The sequence below is a fragment of the Balaenoptera musculus genome, chromosome 11, assembly GCF_009873245.2.
Source record: "Balaenoptera musculus isolate JJ_BM4_2016_0621 chromosome 11, mBalMus1.pri.v3, whole genome shotgun sequence".
NCBI classification, from domain to species: domain Eukaryota; kingdom Metazoa; phylum Chordata; class Mammalia; order Artiodactyla; family Balaenopteridae; genus Balaenoptera; species Balaenoptera musculus.
The window spans coordinates 61,193,253-61,209,620 of NC_045795.1; the positions used below are offsets into that span (position 1 = coordinate 61,193,253).

At 48.8% G+C, this 16,368-nt stretch overlaps 1 protein-coding gene across 3 annotated transcripts in view; it reads left to right on the forward strand.

Moving 5' to 3' along the window:
* Positions 1-16,368, forward strand: part of SCN10A (sodium voltage-gated channel alpha subunit 10) — a 74,528-nt gene that overhangs the window by 52,085 nt on the left and 6,075 nt on the right. For all 3 annotated transcript variants that reach the window (XM_036868976.1, XM_036868977.1, XM_036868978.1), the window contains 8 exons: positions 465-588; positions 1,600-1,754; positions 4,797-4,970; positions 8,956-9,078; positions 10,340-10,624; positions 11,346-11,399; positions 12,244-12,381; positions 12,638-12,742. In XM_036868976.1, coding sequence (XP_036724871.1) covers positions 465-588; positions 1,600-1,754; positions 4,797-4,970; positions 8,956-9,078; positions 10,340-10,624; positions 11,346-11,399; positions 12,244-12,381; positions 12,638-12,742 — 1,158 coding nt within the window. The remainder of the gene's footprint in view (positions 1-464; positions 589-1,599; positions 1,755-4,796; positions 4,971-8,955; positions 9,079-10,339; positions 10,625-11,345; positions 11,400-12,243; positions 12,382-12,637; positions 12,743-16,368) is intronic.

Sequence of the window (16,368 nt, forward strand, 5' to 3'; positions counted from 1 at the left end):
CACCCCACCATTTGGGTCCATTAGCCAAGCGATCAGGTTTACTAATATGAGAGCAGCTTCAGCTCCTAATTGAATTCATCTGGAGACATTATAGGGCTGAAGCTGCCAGGAGGGCAGCAGGGCCCCTGCAGCATTGCTCCATGATTAAATATTCAGGCCCAGTGAAGGCTGAGAGTCTTTATGGGTGTAATTACCGTGTCTCGGGCCATTGCCAGCCCTCCCTCAGGGGCCTGGAGGTTTAAAGCCTCACACAGCTGAACCTCTGGGGCTCTTCAGAGAGCATCACTGTTCTGGGGCTCAGCTGGCCAAGGCACCGAAACAGAAGGGACGCCGTGGTGGGTCCAGCCCTGAGGGGCTCTCTCTGCATCTCGGAGCTCTGAGCCAGTTGGACCTGTGGTGACAGTGTGCAGATTCACTGGGCCCCTCAGAGAGCTGGGTTCACTGCCGGGGCTTCTGCCCTGCAGGGAGTGGACGACACGAGCTCCTCAGAAGGCAGCACCGTGGACTGCCTGGATCCTGAGGAGATCCTGAGGAAGATCCCTGAGCTGGCGGATGACCTCGATGAGCCAGATGACTGCTTCACAGAAGGTAGAGTGGCAGCCACAGACCTCCTCCATTTGACATTCATTAGGGCCAGAATCCAGCTCAACAAGTACTCATCTGGTCACCTCTGTGTCCAGGGTTCTGGCCTGGGGTCCAGGGGATACAGGCAAGCAGTGCCCCTTGCTCCTCACTCCCAAGCTTGAGGGCCCAGCATCAAACACAAATGCCAGACTCGCAGTAGCTGAGTGGTGGGATCTGCATCTCATGCCACGTCAGACATGGCAAACAGATGCTCTGCCTTCCTCATCACCCTCGAAAACACCTCACTGAGTTATAAACCAGCCCCCTTGAGGTTGAAAGGGAAAAGGTAGCCACCATCATAAACTCTTGACTTGGGACATAAAAGGACCCAGAGGAGGGCCATTATGCATCTGTGTCCCTGCATCTCCTATGTGACTCTTAAAGGCAGAACCTGCATCTTACTCTTCTTTTTCCTCAGTGTTTAGAACAGTGAAGCCTGTTATATTCTCAATAGATATTTGTGCAATAAGTGAATAAACGTATAGTTCATACTATGAAAGTAAGTGTGGCCTAAATAATTAAACAAACAAACAAACCACTGAATTGAGTTTCCACTTTCACGTGACCCTGGGCTGGGCTGCCCCCAGGCCCCATTCCAGCCATGTGGAGACCTCCCAGTTCAGCACAGGCTCAAGGCATAGCCCCTCAGACACCCCCAGGCTCAGGCCCCATGTCTTGTCAAAGCTCCAGGGAGGGTGGGCTAAGGATAAGGACTATGCTATCATCTGTAGGGAGGAAGATGCTTGGGAGGAGGTGAGAGTGGGCAAGACCAGGGGTGGAGAGGGACAGCTGAAGGACACGATGGGGAGGCCGCCTGAAAGGGACCCCACTTCTCTCATATTCCAGGAAAGAATTCTTTTCCAAAATAGCGGCAAGTGGGTTTCCCTGCAGAGTGGTTTCCCTTCAGGGCTGGAGTCAAAACACGCCTCCTTTACCAGTGGGACATCACTCACCATCAGTCCCCTCTCCCCACAGGCTGCATTCGCCAGTGTCCCTTCTGCAAAGTGAACAGCTCCAAGTTTCCATGGGCCATGGGCTGGCAGGTGCGCAAGATCTGCTACCTCATTGTGGAGCACAGCTGGTTCGAGAGCTTTATCGTCTTCATGATCCTGCTCAGCAGTGGAGCGCTGGTAAGTGGAGGTAGGGGTTCCATGCCACAAAGCCCTCCAGGTGGGGTCTCCACCATCCAAAGGCCCTGGAGCTGCAGCAGTGGGCTCCCCTGATTCCTGGGCTGAAAGTCCCCAACCTGTGGCTGGAAGGCGAGCTGCAGCCCAGCACTAGGACTCCTCTTAGCAGGAGGGCATGGTAGGTGCTTGAGGGGCCCATGTCATGGCCTGTTACACCTGGCTGCTAGGATTTCAAGCAGTGAGTGTGTACATCCCACTTTATTGTTGGGGAAACTGACACTCAAAGGGTTTATGGGGCTTGTCCAAGGTTACCCAGCTTGTCAGTAGGAAAACCTAACTTTGCCTTCATTTGATCCCAAAGTCCTTGATTTTCCACCTTCTGACCTCCCAACACACTGCCCTTTTCTGAGGGCCCAGTACGAAGAGGACCATCCTTCCCTGCCCTATCAAGCCACTTGCAAGTACTGCTATCACTCACTCAAAGTGCATGGCAAATCATTACAACAGCACTTCTCAAAACTTAATCAGCCGGGGAACTTGTTAAAATGCAGATTCTGATTCAGTAGATCTAGGGTGGGACCTGAGAATTTGCATTTCCAACAAGCTCCCACGTGATGCTGACACTGGTCCACAGGCCACACTTTGAATAACAAGGCCTTACGGTCCTCTAGATTCTGAGTTAAGACACACTTCCTAAGCCCCTTGCTGGGTGTCGAGCTTTGTAGGACAAGGAAGGATGTTCTCTCTGCACCATGGCGTAGGCTCACTACACAGTCTCAACTAATCTTCCCAATGAACCAAGGTAGACGTAGACACAGGAAGGGACTCATCCTTGGCTGTCCACATTTTATGGATGAGGACGTCACAGCCCAAAGACACGGAGGGACCTGCCCAGGCTCCCAGCTCATTAGTTAAAGGGAGGACTAGCACCCCACTCTCTTGATTCATGGTTCCCAGTGTTTCCACTTGTCTTGCTCCCTGTGTGCCATTTACTCCCAGAAAACAATCTACTGACCATCTGGGCACCCACTTAAATGCCATATTTCCCAGGAAGGGAGCCCAAACTGCTCAGGGTGTTGTCTCAGCCTTAGGGAGGAGCAAAGGCAGGTGAGAAGGTTTGATCTGAGAGGTGGAAGGAGAGCTAGGCCAGCAAGGGCACAAAGCTGAGGGAGAAGAGTCCCACGGAGCAGGCTGGCCTGCCATCTTGGAGAGGGGGTGGCAGCATCTGATGGTGCCCACTGCCCTGGCACAGGGTGGTGACGGCCCCCCTAGAATAGCAGTCTCAGCACAGTCCTGAGTGCAGAGGCCACACTGCAGGGCAAAGGGAGGCTGGGCAGTGCATTCTCCACACCTGCCCTTCCCTCTATCCTGCAAATGATAACCTCAATCATTTGATGAGGACTAAGTGCTTTCTTCATCACCTCCTTCCCTTGTCTCTCTACTCCCCTTCTCCACACACCCCTGCTGCTCTCCTGCCCTCCCCTCCCGGCAGGGAGCTCACATCCTAAACCAGCTGCTGGCCCCACCCCAGTGCTCTCCCTCCCCTCCCCATCTCCTTCCCCAAGGGACTGAACTGGCTGGCACCAAATTTAGTCTTCCTTATGCTTTTACTTTGTGTACGTTTTAAAAAAAATAGCATGAGTTTTTATCTGACAAAGTAAAGAGAAAAAAAAAATACTTGGAAATTATGGGAAAATGCAAAGAAAAAATATCACCCATTTTCCTATCACTCAAAGAGAATCTCACTTTGAAAACATTTTGGTGCATTTCCTTCCCATCTTTCTTATGCACGTGATACATAAATATTACAAAACGGAAACCATATTTGTGCATTCTGTAATTTCTCAGTAAATTTTCTCAGTAATATGGTCCTCCTACCTCATTAAATGGCTGCAATGTAACTAACCCCCAGCTCACTCCTAATAAGCATTGAATATCCTATGCACACTCCTTTGGAAACGTTGGCTTATTTCCCGTCTTAGGTCTAGCTTTAGAAGTAGAACCAGAAGCAGGAATTCTTGTGCAGTTTGTGGAGGGTGTGCTCTGAGCTGGAGCATGTGAAGGAAGTAGGACAGAACAGGGAATGGAGCTGGGAAAAGACATGGGTTCCCATGAAGCCCAGCCTCAGCCTGATCCCACAGGAACTCTGAAGCATAAAGGGCCTCACGGGACTGTCCCACCTTGAGGCAAGGGGATGGTCAGATACTGGCTGCGGCTGCCCCCAGAGGGGTGGTATAGTCTGCTAAGGCGGAGACACTTCCCTTCAGCCCAGGGACGTGTCCTCAGGCAACAGGGGCATTCACCAGCCTTTAGCAACCAACATTCACAGCAGCTGGGGATGGTCATACTGGCTCCTTAAACAGGATCTAGGTGGGACACCAACAACATCTAGTGTCCTTAGGATACACTCTTGAAGGCAGAATTGCTGGATTTCTAAAAGCTTTGAGTCATATTACCAAGTTGGGGTCCCAAAAACTGAACCAGTTTTCACTCCGCCCAGCTGTATATGAGAGTAGCTGCTTCCCCACAGCCAAATCGACTGCGGGGTTTCCCCCCACCATCCACTCCCACCCATGCCTTTTCCTCTTCATCAATCTGATAAAAGAAAAACGGCATCTTCTCTTCATTTGAATTTCCTTGATTACCAATGAAATGCAGCATTCTTTTTCAGAGTTCACTGGTGAGTCTTATTTTCATTTTCGCGAACATCCTTTGTTGCTTTTATTTTTAAACTAAGTCACTGTTAGCAATCCCTTTGGTTCACTTCCAAAATCCAATTAGAGAAGGTTTCCTTTCTCACTTGTGTTCAGCTCCCCTGCAAAGTATAAGCAGGGCTGTGTGTCCCTGTTGGCTCTGAGGAAGTCCTCGTTTGTATCTCGCAGGGCCTCCTCCACTACCCGACCCTACCTCCCAGAGCAGAGAAAAAAAATGATGCAGGCAAACTGGTTACCAAAGCTCTCTCAGGGGCTGACTGGGTCCTTCCCTGTCCCTGGGCCGCAGTGCTTTGGGTCTAGGCTGCCTACCATTTTGCTCCTTTCCTTCCAGGCCTTTGAAGATTTTTACCTTGACCAGAAGCCCACGGTGAAGGCCTTGCTGGAGTACACCGACAGGGTGTTCACGTTTATCTTTGTGTTTGAGATGCTGCTCAAATGGGTGGCCTATGGCTTTAAAAATTACTTCACCAATGCCTGGTGCTGGCTGGACTTCCTCATCGTGAATGTGAGTGTCCCAGTGGGCACTTGTGGGGTTTGGGGTCCTTTCCCCTGGCTGATGGCTGCACCTAATGCAAAGGAAGCTTGGAGGCCTGGCCTTCAAGGGTGACTCCAAAGAGAAGTCTTAGCAAGGGGTCTGAGAATAACCCTGCATACCTGTGATGCAGGTAAGGTCCAGGCAATACATGATTCCAACACAACAGTGACACTCAGGTGAGTCTTCAGTTCCTAGGTCTCCATCCAGAAAGACCACTTACTACCTCTGTATTTTACATCCAAAGCAAGATGGCACATGACCTTGCGTCCATTGTCAAGGCTTCTAGACCTAGGGATGCTGAGGACTTCCTGGCACAGAGAACCTGCCCTCCCACTGACTCAATGTGATCCCCAGCCCTGGCTGCACTTTAGAATTACTTGGGAAGCTCTTAAGAACACAGTGAACAAGCACTACTCTTCCCAGAGATTGGGGTCTTACTGGTCCTGGGTGGAGTCCATGCATCAGTATTTTGTAAAAGCCCCTGGGCATGTCCAATGTGTAGACAGGATTGAGAACCACTGAGCTTAAACCACTGGTGTCTCCCCAGTGGCACTAAAAGGGGCAAAGGGTCCCTTTGGAGAGATGATGAGCTGGAGCTCATGTGTTCAGATGAACCTGTGGCCACTAGCCCTGCATTAGGGGATTTACCAAGTGCCTCCCACACATTAAACTTGAGATTCCTCAAAGATGTGAGGAGACCGTCCTCAATAAAGTCTCCTAAGAGCTCTCCTAGCCCCCAAAGCCCGGAGTGAGCTCCTCCTCCTCTTAACCACACAGCCCTCTATCTATCCAGGCCCTTGCAGTCTTGGCTTTTCAGGATGGCTGCCTGAGCTATTTGTTCACTGCTGCACGTCTGAGGATCCCTGCAGGTGGGGGAGGCACGTGCTATGTTTGCCTCTGCTTCCCACACTCCCACAGCCACTGGTGCCAAGGTCTGCACATCAGAGGTGTTAGAAAATGTGTCTGTATTTGGTGCTTGCCTCCTGAAGCTGGATGGGGTCCAGTTCAGAACATTCTGTCCAGTCTCCTGTGTTGGCAGGTCCTCCACAGCAGGTCTGTGCACCCAATTCTCTTCTTTCCTGATACCAATGCGCTAGCAGCATCAGGCCACTGTACCACAGGGATTAGCTGTGAGGCCTGCAATCTGAGTCACAGGTGATAATTTTGTGCGTATCATATAATTATTCATAAATGAAAGGAAAATTTTATTCCAGCTACCCACTCTTGTTAGGGGCAGTCACTCCTAAGTAGGTCTCACTAGTTTCAGTCCTGATCCCCTGATGTGGTCACCCACTCATCCATCCATCCATCCGCCTACTAATTCTTCCTTCTGACCATCCATCCCTCCTTCCATCTATACAACCATTCACCCTTCCTTTTTCCTTCCTTCCAAACATCCATTCATGTTTACTTCTTCTGTTTATCCTGTCAGTCCTCTCCTTCCATCCATCTATTCTCACTCTTCTTTCCCTGCTCCCTTCTGCCCATCTGTTCATCCTAACCTTCCTTCCATCCCTCTATCAATTTGTCCTTAACCCTTCTATCTTTCTATCTTTTGATGTGTCTTTCTATTGAACTATCCAGTCATCTAACCTTCTATTCACTCATTCAAGCACCTTTCATCCAATTTTCCTTCTGTTCACACATTTTCCATCTTTCTATTCTTCCTTTACCTCATCCATCTATCCTTCCTTTCTTCCACCCATCTGTCCACTCACCTCTTTTTCTTCCATTCATCCATCCACACACCCATTCTTCCATCCAGTCAACCTTCATCATTCTCTAATCTCTTCCATTCCTCTACCCATCTCTCTATCTTTTCATTCATCCATCATTTATCCAGCCATCCAACCTTCCCCAATTCATCCATCCCATTCATCCACTATCCATGATTTTGTATTTTATCTTTCTTCTTTGCTTTCTTTCTTCCATTCTTCCTTTCAACTCTCATATCCATCTTTGTATCATTTAGTCCATTCTTCTATCCAACCATCATTCAACTTTCCATCAAGATTTCTTCCTTCTTTCTTTCCTTCCTTCCATCCATCCATCCCAACATGCCTCTCTCTATTTTTTCAATTTATCAAGTGCTTATTTATATCAATAACTACTGCATATAGGATTGTTTTATGAAGTGCTCTGGGGGGGGATAGAAGCCAAGAAATAAAAATTCCCTATCTCCAGGAGTTTATTTACTTTACTCTTCCAGTAGATAGGACAACAGAGAGAAATAAACATATGATGAGGGAAGATGTGGTGAGCACTGCTGGAAATAGTTAGTGTCTTAGGGACACAGAGACATGAACCTGCTTCCACTCTGGGGGTGGGGTAGCTGGGCAGGCTTCACATAGGAGGTGGCATTAGATATAAGGCTTAAAATGAGCAGGAGCAACAAGGTGCAAAAAGGACTGGGGGTGGTCAATCTTAATTAAAGAATGACCCTGGGCAAAGGCACAGACACAGGTACATTTAGGGAACAACTTGATTTGGGTAGGATACGTGGGTGAAATATGACTGGAAAAGCAGGCTGTGGCCATATAATACAGGCTAAGGAGTCTGGAGCTTATCCTGAGATGATAAAGCATCAATGAAGGTTGGGAGTAAGAGAGAAACATGATCATAATCAAATTTGCAGAGGAGAATGGATGGGATGGATGCAATACGGGAGCCTAGAGAGCAGTTGGGAGGCTTGTGGCCTGAGCAGTGGGAATGGAGCTGGGCTTGGATGGGAGGGCTTTGATGGAGAGGCCCCAGCTCCTAATTGCCCCAACTGCAGATTTTGCTCATGAGGCAGCCTTCCCAGGGGCTGAGCAAAAGACTGAACAGGGTCCAGCATGGAACTGGCCCCAAACCTCCTGCTCTCACTTAGCCAGGCAGCTGGGTGCCACCTGCTGGTGTCTGGAGCCTTGCCTGGTTGGAGGAAGGGGGTCGTTTGCATTCCAGTTTTCTGTCCTGGTGGAATAAGCCACCATTCAGAGAACAGGCATTGTTTGGGGCTCTAGCACCCAAGTGTAAACCCTTCCCTTTCTGACATCCCCTCCTAGCTGTCAAGATAAGCTTAGCCTGAATTCAGCCCACCAGTCGTGGTGCAGTTGGGGGTCTCCCAGGATTGGGTCACAGTCTCTGGCAAGCTCAAGCCAATGCATAGGGTATCTCCCTGGCACCTTCAAAGTTCCTGGAAGGTATGACCATTTTTCCATGTAAGTTTGTGCCTTTGCAGTCCTTGGTCCAACACTTTAAAAAATGCAAAACTGACCAACCAACAGGGACTCACAACTCAGTCATTATATCTCAGCTGTCTGTCAAAGCTGAATCTCCTGGCCCCATGCCAGTCACTCTTCCTGAAAAACTGCAGAACTGTGAGGGCCTCGGAGTTCTCTTAGTCTGATTCCCCATTTTACAAAGGTTGAAAGTACAACCTGCACTAACAAGGCACTGACCCAAGGTCACAAAAATATCAGGGTTGAGAGGGAACTAGACGCCACCCAGCCCAGGACTCTTTCTTCCCCACTTTTCTCAGCATGTACAATTGAGACTCACCTTATATTCCTCAAGATAGACTTTCTGCATAACCCCCATGAAGGGCCAGCATCTCTCCAAGTCTCTGAAAGTCAATCAAATTTTAAAGGCTGTTGGGACCTGGCTGGTGCCTCTAGAGAGGAAAGGGAAGGCTGATTTACTACACTGGGAGCCTGATCACCTACATACAAGGGGGTGGCGATGTGGGAGACTGAGATTTTCTTGGCCAAAAGTTCAGATAAATGATGAATGAAATCTTTAATGAAAGAGAAGAGATTGGACTCTCACTGTACCTCTCGTTGGAGTTCAGAATAAGGTGGGAGCCAGGATGATGGCTCTGACAGAGTAGGGAGTGGGAGGGATTTCCTGTCTCCATCCACCAGGGTCAACTTTCTGGAACCCTAGGGTGATGCTTTTGCTCTCTGCCTGCACTCAGATCTCACTGACAAGCCTTATAGCGAAGGTGCTGCAGTATTCTGATATGGCATCCATCAAAGCCCTTCGGACCCTCCGTGCCCTGCGGCCACTGCGGGCCCTGTCTCGATTTGAAGGCATGCGGGTAAGACCTATCTCCTAACTGCTCTGGTCTGCAGCATTTGGTACCCATTCCCCCTTTACGCCCTCCATACTACTGACCCTGAGCTCCAGGCCCTACCCCCACAGGTCAGCTCAGGGGTCCCCACTCTCTGCTGTCACGTTGGTGGTGCTGCAGTATCCTAACTCTCCTAGTTCTCCTTCAAGTCCCTCTGTAAGCCCTCTTCCCTTCTCACCTCAAACATCACATCTACCAGGACTCAGACCTCACTCTCTCCTGCTCTTAGTGAGGCAATCCTGCTTCACTGCGTCACAAGCATCTCTTACCTCAATCTCCCCACCCTGCCTTTTGTCCTGATTGCCAAAATCTCCGGAACACCCCAAGCTCTTCATCTTTCCATGACAAATGAGCCTTGCCTCTGGCACTCCATTTAAATGCAGTGACATTAGTAACTCAGCAGCTCAGTCACCACCCACTGGAATGCATCTTCTCTCCAACCCAGCACAGTCATTGGGTCCTATGGATTCTCTCCTTTCATCCATCCCTCTCCTCATCCAAGGCTTTCAGCTGCCACCTCGCCCTCACTGTCTTCCTCAGGACGGAATGCTCACAAGTCTGGCCCTTGTCTTATGGGGGATGAGGGACTGCTCATTTTCTCCCCTCCCCTTCCACATAATTATGAAAGTCTTCTGGTACAGAAAGCAACGTTTGCTTTCTTCCTCCACCACTGCCTCAAAGAAGACATCGTACCTTCAAAACAAAAGTGGACTTTTAAAATTAACTTGTATCTTTACAAACGCTAGGAGCTTATGATTGAAATACTTGGCTGTTTATTTTATCTCCAGGTTGCTAATTTACAAATAAGCAAGTTTGTGAATATGGATTTGGGTTTTCACTGATTCTTGACCAAAGCACACTATAAACTGTATTTTATAAACATATAGTTTATAAAATAAAGCAAAGTTCTAGAAGTCTGTATGTGAAAGTACAAAACACACACTGGCACCCCTAAATGAGTACGTATGTGCTTGTAAATGTGTCCATCTCCTCAATCCTAAGGAGAGACACTGAAACCTGCCCTGAATGAACTTCAGAGAGAATGTATAAACCCATCCTCACTGCCCAGTGTCTCTGTCTTCTGAGTCTGAATTATGGCTCTATTTAACCCACTTCTCTTGCTTCCACTGGCTCATGAAGCAGCCCGAGTGAGGGTAGAAAGAACTGGGATCGGGCAAGAAGTGTGTGGCATCGGTGGGGTTCCAGGTCTTTCTGCCTTTCCCCCTAGGTGGTGGTAGATGCCCTGGTGGGCGCCATCCCCTCCATCATGAACGTCCTCCTCGTCTGCCTCATCTTCTGGCTCATCTTCAGCATCATGGGTGTGAACCTCTTTGCAGGGAAGTTTCAGAAATGCATCAACAAGACCAGTGAAGGCTTTCTTCTTGTGCCTTGGACTACTGTGAATAACATGTCTGACTGTGAACGTCAAAACCACACTGGAAGCTTCTTTTGGGTCAATGTGAAGGTCAACTTTGATAATGTTGCAATGGGCTACCTCGCACTTCTGCAGGTGGTGAGTCCTGAGATCAACCATGTCTCTTCCTTTGGCTGCTCGATAAAGTGGAGGGCCTGGGGTCTCCCAGAAGATGCTATGTGGAGACTTTGCAAGGGGTAGCACTCAGTGTGAAGTGAGATTATTCCCTGTTCCTACAGACTGCACCATGAGGCTAGAGGGCCCTACCAATGAGTGTGATCTCCCAGTAGTGCAATTAGACCAATTTGGGCTAATAGAATAGAATAAAGGGATAGGCCTGCCATGGGGCTATATCAGGTGATGACTTAGAATTCACTAGTACAAAATAGACCTGGTATAGCCACACAGACTGCACAGTCTTCTATTGCAAATCGTCTCCTAGAGGGTAATAAATTATGTTCCAGTCTATTGTAATGATAGATAATGCTTGTGATGATAACAGTCAGTAACATTCATGCCTCCATTCATTCATTCATCCTTTGCCTTCATCCACTTGTTCATTCAGTGTTGATGCAATTGCTTATACATTTGTCACGCAGTTACCCACAACTTCCTGCACTCCACCCTTTGTTCATGCATTCGTTCAACAACTAGTCCCTGAGTAGCTATGGTGTGCCAGGCACTGAAATCAGAGACATGTCAGAACTGACTCCAGGGGGGCCAATGCTCTATGAGAAAAACAGACAAATAAGTGAATCAAAACAGAGCCCAATGTAGGTGGATGGGCAGACACTGAGTGGCCTCTGTTCCTTGTTTCCAGGCAACCTTTAAAGGCTGGATGGACATCATGTATGCAGCTGTCGATTCCCGGGAAGTGAGTCTCAGCCCGTGGTGCCTACCGCCTCCCCCTCTGTGCCTCCCGCCCACATTAGTCTATTTGAAATGGGGTGGGTGAAGGTGGCCTTGGTGCTGGAAGAGGCGATCACCCAGCAGTCTGGCACTATCCCCCCCCTGGAGCAGTGTCCAGCTGGCCTTCTGTTGGATATTTAAGCTGACCTAGTCTCCTAGGCTTGTCAAGTTCTTCCTCTGTTCACCATTGAGGAAATTATCAGATAACCTCTAAAGGACTGTGCATGAGGGCACTCCCTGGGCAGAGGCGGGGGCGAGGGCAGTGGCTAGCTAGAACAGTGGAATTTCAGGTACTGTCACGGCAGCCAGGTGGAGGAGATGGGTGCTGTTGGGGAAGGACCCTTTCCTGCTGGGGCACAAGACACTGCTGATGCCCTGCCCCATATCCCCTCAACCCACCTCTAAGTTCACTCTCATCCTTTGTTTCTTATTCTGTCTGAGATTTGATTTTCTTCAGTGCCTCAGAGCTGGCTCAGCAGCTCTTCCCCCAAGGGCAGAGGACTGCGAGTCCACAGGGGCAACCCTCACAGTTAAGCTCTGGGAGTCTGTAGATAAAAGCTCTCACTTCCCTGTCCCTTGGAGGTACAATTCTGAAGTGTGTTCTACAGTCCTTAGAGCATGGAGTGCCTGTTGCCCATGGTAGTGGTGCTGCCTTTATCCTGTTCCTGCCTCCCTCTCTCTCACTTCTGCTTCCTGGGATCACCTCCCAAATAAGCCACCTGCAGCCAGGTCCTTGTCTCCGGGTTCTTTGGGGTAAACACAAACTAAGATGCCCCCTCATCCCCATGCCCCTACTTGTCTGCTCACAGGTGAACATGCAGCCCAAGTGGGAGGACAACGTGTACATGTACTTGTACTTCATCATCTTCATCATTTTTGGTGGCTTCTTCACACTCAATCTCTTCGTTGGGGTCATCATTGACAACTTCAACCAACAGAAAAAAAAGATAAGTGGGGCTCAGGTGTTTCTGTGGTAGTGATGAGTCTTAGACTTACCGTCGGTCCCCGGGCCTCGTGACTGAAGCAACACTAGTCACAGCCCCCATGCCTGACCAGGAGCCCAATCTTGGCCTTTAGCACCAACACCGACCTTTGCCCCCTGATTGCAGGCTTCACCCCTGTCTGGGGTCTGGGCCCAGAGAGGGCTGAAGGCTGCCATCTGGGGGCAATAACAGTGGTGTGTGTTATGCTATCTCTCTGCACTTAGGGGGCCAGGACATCTTTATGACAGAGGAGCAGAAGAAGTACTACAATGCCATGAAGAAACTGGGCTCCAAGAAGCCCCAGAAGCCCATCCCACGGCCCCTGGTGAGCCCCAGAGCTCGCCTCTCTAGCAGAGAGTGTCTGGAAATCCAACCTGACAGTCCATGCCTGTGCTGGTAGGCGTCTGGCCAATGCTCTCTGTGGAGGAGGAGATCTGGGTTGAGTTTGAGGATAAGGTAATGAGAGTTCCCAGGCTCAAGGAAGAAAAGTCTACAAGAAGCAACTCTGATCTTCTGGAGTGAACATACTCCTGCAGGTGTTCCAAATAGACCTGTTTAGGGAAGTACTTGAGTTGCCCAACAGGCTTAAGGCTCCAGCACCAGATCAGGAACAGATTAGGCTAAATGATAGTAAAGATGGTTAGAGCCCTGAGATGAAACATTTGTTGTTATGCATTTTGATGTAGGTTGCAATGGATTGGCAGCCTCACCCCACATTCTACCCCATGCCTACAGGAAGACAGAGAGGAAATGGCCAGACCCAACCACCCTGGGATCCTGGGCCCAGTCATGGTCATGGTCAGGTGACACAATAGGAACCAAAAATTATCCTACTCTAGTGTTGAAAGATTGACCAAAACTTAGAGGCATACTCCCCTGTGATTCCTTTATTCACAGAGATCCATGGCACAATCCCATTAGCCCTTCCCCACACAAGGGCAAAACCTAAGGACCTTCAGCAAAGGTATAGGCCTTTCCCTAAATGAATCAGGGAGACATACATTCTGTTGGCCAAGACATTAGAATTTCTAAATCAAGGCATGGGGTTTGCATAAGGTACTAAAAACTTCATGAGCACAAAGTCTTAAAAACATTTACAGGAAGAAAAGAAAATGCTATGACCTTTCACATGCTTTACTTGGAAACAGTGGTCACAAATGTATTACTATTCTCCATTCTGATAAGAAGTGTTACAATGGGGAGTGATAAGATGTTCAGACCTCTGTAGGGGCAGAGGTGTCCTTCCAAATACCTCATAAGATCAAGATAACTGGGGTTGAGTTAGCCTGAGGGAGAGTCCCTAAGGCTCAGGGAGTATCCCTCCAATGTCCAGTGGGCAGGAACAGGCTCAAAATTAGAAGATGTAGGTGAAAGGCTGAGCCCAGCCAATCAGAGTCAAGCAAGGGTTGTGGGAGAAGGATCCTAAGACCTAATGAGAAGCGAGCAGTTAGATCCCTGCTGACCTTTTCTGGTGGCTGGACTGAGGTTGAATCCACATTTGAACAGACACCAAGGTGTTCTGTGCTGGGGTCAACCCTTGGCAAAATCATGACAGTTTTGGGTACCCTTCCCTACATACTTGATCCGTCTCTCTATAACATCTCAGCTTCTCCCCTCTTATCAGCCAATCCCACAGGCCACCATAGCTTCCTCCTCTCAAGGAAGACAATTTCCTTGGGACAGGGTGAGCTGCATTTCCAAAAGGGACCCTGGAAAGGACACTATCTTAATACAGAGGTAGGAACCTAATGCTGAAATTCCAGGCACTGCAGTAGGAGTGGAAGTCAGTGGTTGGGCAGGAAGACCTACAACAAAATCATCATGTCTCCTAATCAAGCCATCCCCAGGGTCCTCCAAGGTTGGCACTGGAGGAGGTCTTCCATACGGATAAGCAAAGTGAGACCTCATAGCCCAGCTGTGTTCCTGACATTAGCCATCCCTTTGGATGGGAGGGGGAGTATATTACTAACTAACTATCCACACTATAATAGCTTTATTGGAGGAACATGGCTCTCTCCTTAATATTCTGGTCCAGGCACGACAAACATTATTTCCTTTGTTCCCTTTAGCATAGCTGAGGCAAGGCTGGAACATTTAAACAAGACTTTGAGGTTTAGGGATACCAAAAGGGAAACTAGCAGATCAGGGCCCAGGCAGCAATTGCATCTGGCTGCTCTCCAGGGCCCACGAGCCTTGGCCCATCCTAGCTCCTGGCCGGCATCCATATGGCAGGCAACGTCTTGGCACCCACCCCACAGTGAGACAAGCCTGATCATCTGCCCTCCACAAAGTCCAGAGCCAAGAAAGAAGCCCAAGCAATAAGAGAAATGCCCACTCCCACCTAAGACTCACCTTCCCAGCTCCAGTTTCCTCCTCACTAGATTATTGGCACTGGAAAGGCCATCTTCTTCCCTGAGGGGTCCCAACAGGTTGAGCTGGTCAGGTAAGCTGAGCATTGGCACAGGACTCTGCTCCACAGGTGCATGGGTGCCAGTTCATGGCAGGGCCAGCCTCGGATGACATAGAGACCTCCAACACAGGCATGTACATACTACTCCTTGCCACACGTGAAGCCCAAGTTCTAAATCTTATGCTTCATCCATAGCAGAGACTAAGGCTTCCACAAGACTGGGAAATTTTATTCTATAACATTCCCTACTATAGACATCACTAAAAGCAGGTTTCGCATACTCCACTTTATAGGAAAATAATAGGCTCCAGAATATCACATCATCAGTCACCCGCTTCATCATCTCTGAGAGCCCCGAGGGTTGCAAAGAAGTGATCCCTGCCCACAAGCTAAGCCAAGAGCAGCTATAAAGCTGCTCCACTCCCCAGCAGCTGAATATCCAGGGCAAACTTGATGCCCAGAACTTAGTAATGTTGCCTGCTCTGTTTAATTAGAAGTCATGAATGGGCCTCTTTTTTTTTTTTTTTGCCATTTTCAGTGATGAAATGAAAGCTATTAGTGGCTCAGCATCCCAGAAAAGACATGAGCCAGCAGCTATGCCTGGAGCCAGACCCACTCTGATTCTTTGCTCAAACTCTGCAGGGTAGCAACCCATCCCCACCATGAAGCAGAAAGCAGGAACCAGCCTCTGTCACAGCCCTTCTCCCCTTTGTGGCTCCTGGGAGCTCCCTGGTGAGACTCACAACAGGTTCCTTTCTCCCTCACAACCACTCATGCAGAGCCCTGCACATAGTACACATTCGGGAAGTGCCTGTTGCACAGAATTAAATGTAATCAACCTAGTGGAGTGGCTTTATAATTCTGTTTGAAGTGTGTGTAATTCAGAGCTGTCCGTTCTGTCATCCATTCATTCATCTGCCTATTGATCATCTATTGCATTCCAGATACTATGCAGACACTGGGGATAGAGCCGTGAGATGTTCCTGCCCTCACAGAGATGACAGTCCAGTGACACAGGAAAACAATTAGTAAAAATCACACACATATTAATTCACAGGCTGGAGAAATTGCCAAGAGAGAAAGAATGGGGTGAAGAGCAAAGGGTACATAGGACTAAGCCTTGAGGAATGCTAATATCTAAAGGTTGAGTAAAGAAGACTCAAAAAAGAGCAGACAGGCAAGAAAAGAACCAGGGAAGTAAGGCCCCTGGGAACCAAGAAAAGAGAGTTTCAAGGCAGAGGGGGCGGTAAGCAATGCCAAACCAGTATTTTGGACGTTACGAGTGATCTTAACAAGAACCATTTCAATGGCAGGATGGGGACAAAAGCTATGTTGGAGTAGGCTGAGGCGTGAATGGGAAACAGTGATTGCACACAACTCCTTCAAGAAATTTAACTGTGAAAGTGAAGAGAGAAGTAGGCTGGTAGCTGGAGAGAGATGTGAGATTCAGGAAGATTTTTCTCTAAGTTAGGAAAAACTAGGTCATTAGAGATTTAGGTAAGGAACCGAGAGCTAATAGCCAAGAGTGGCCAAGTGTGGCC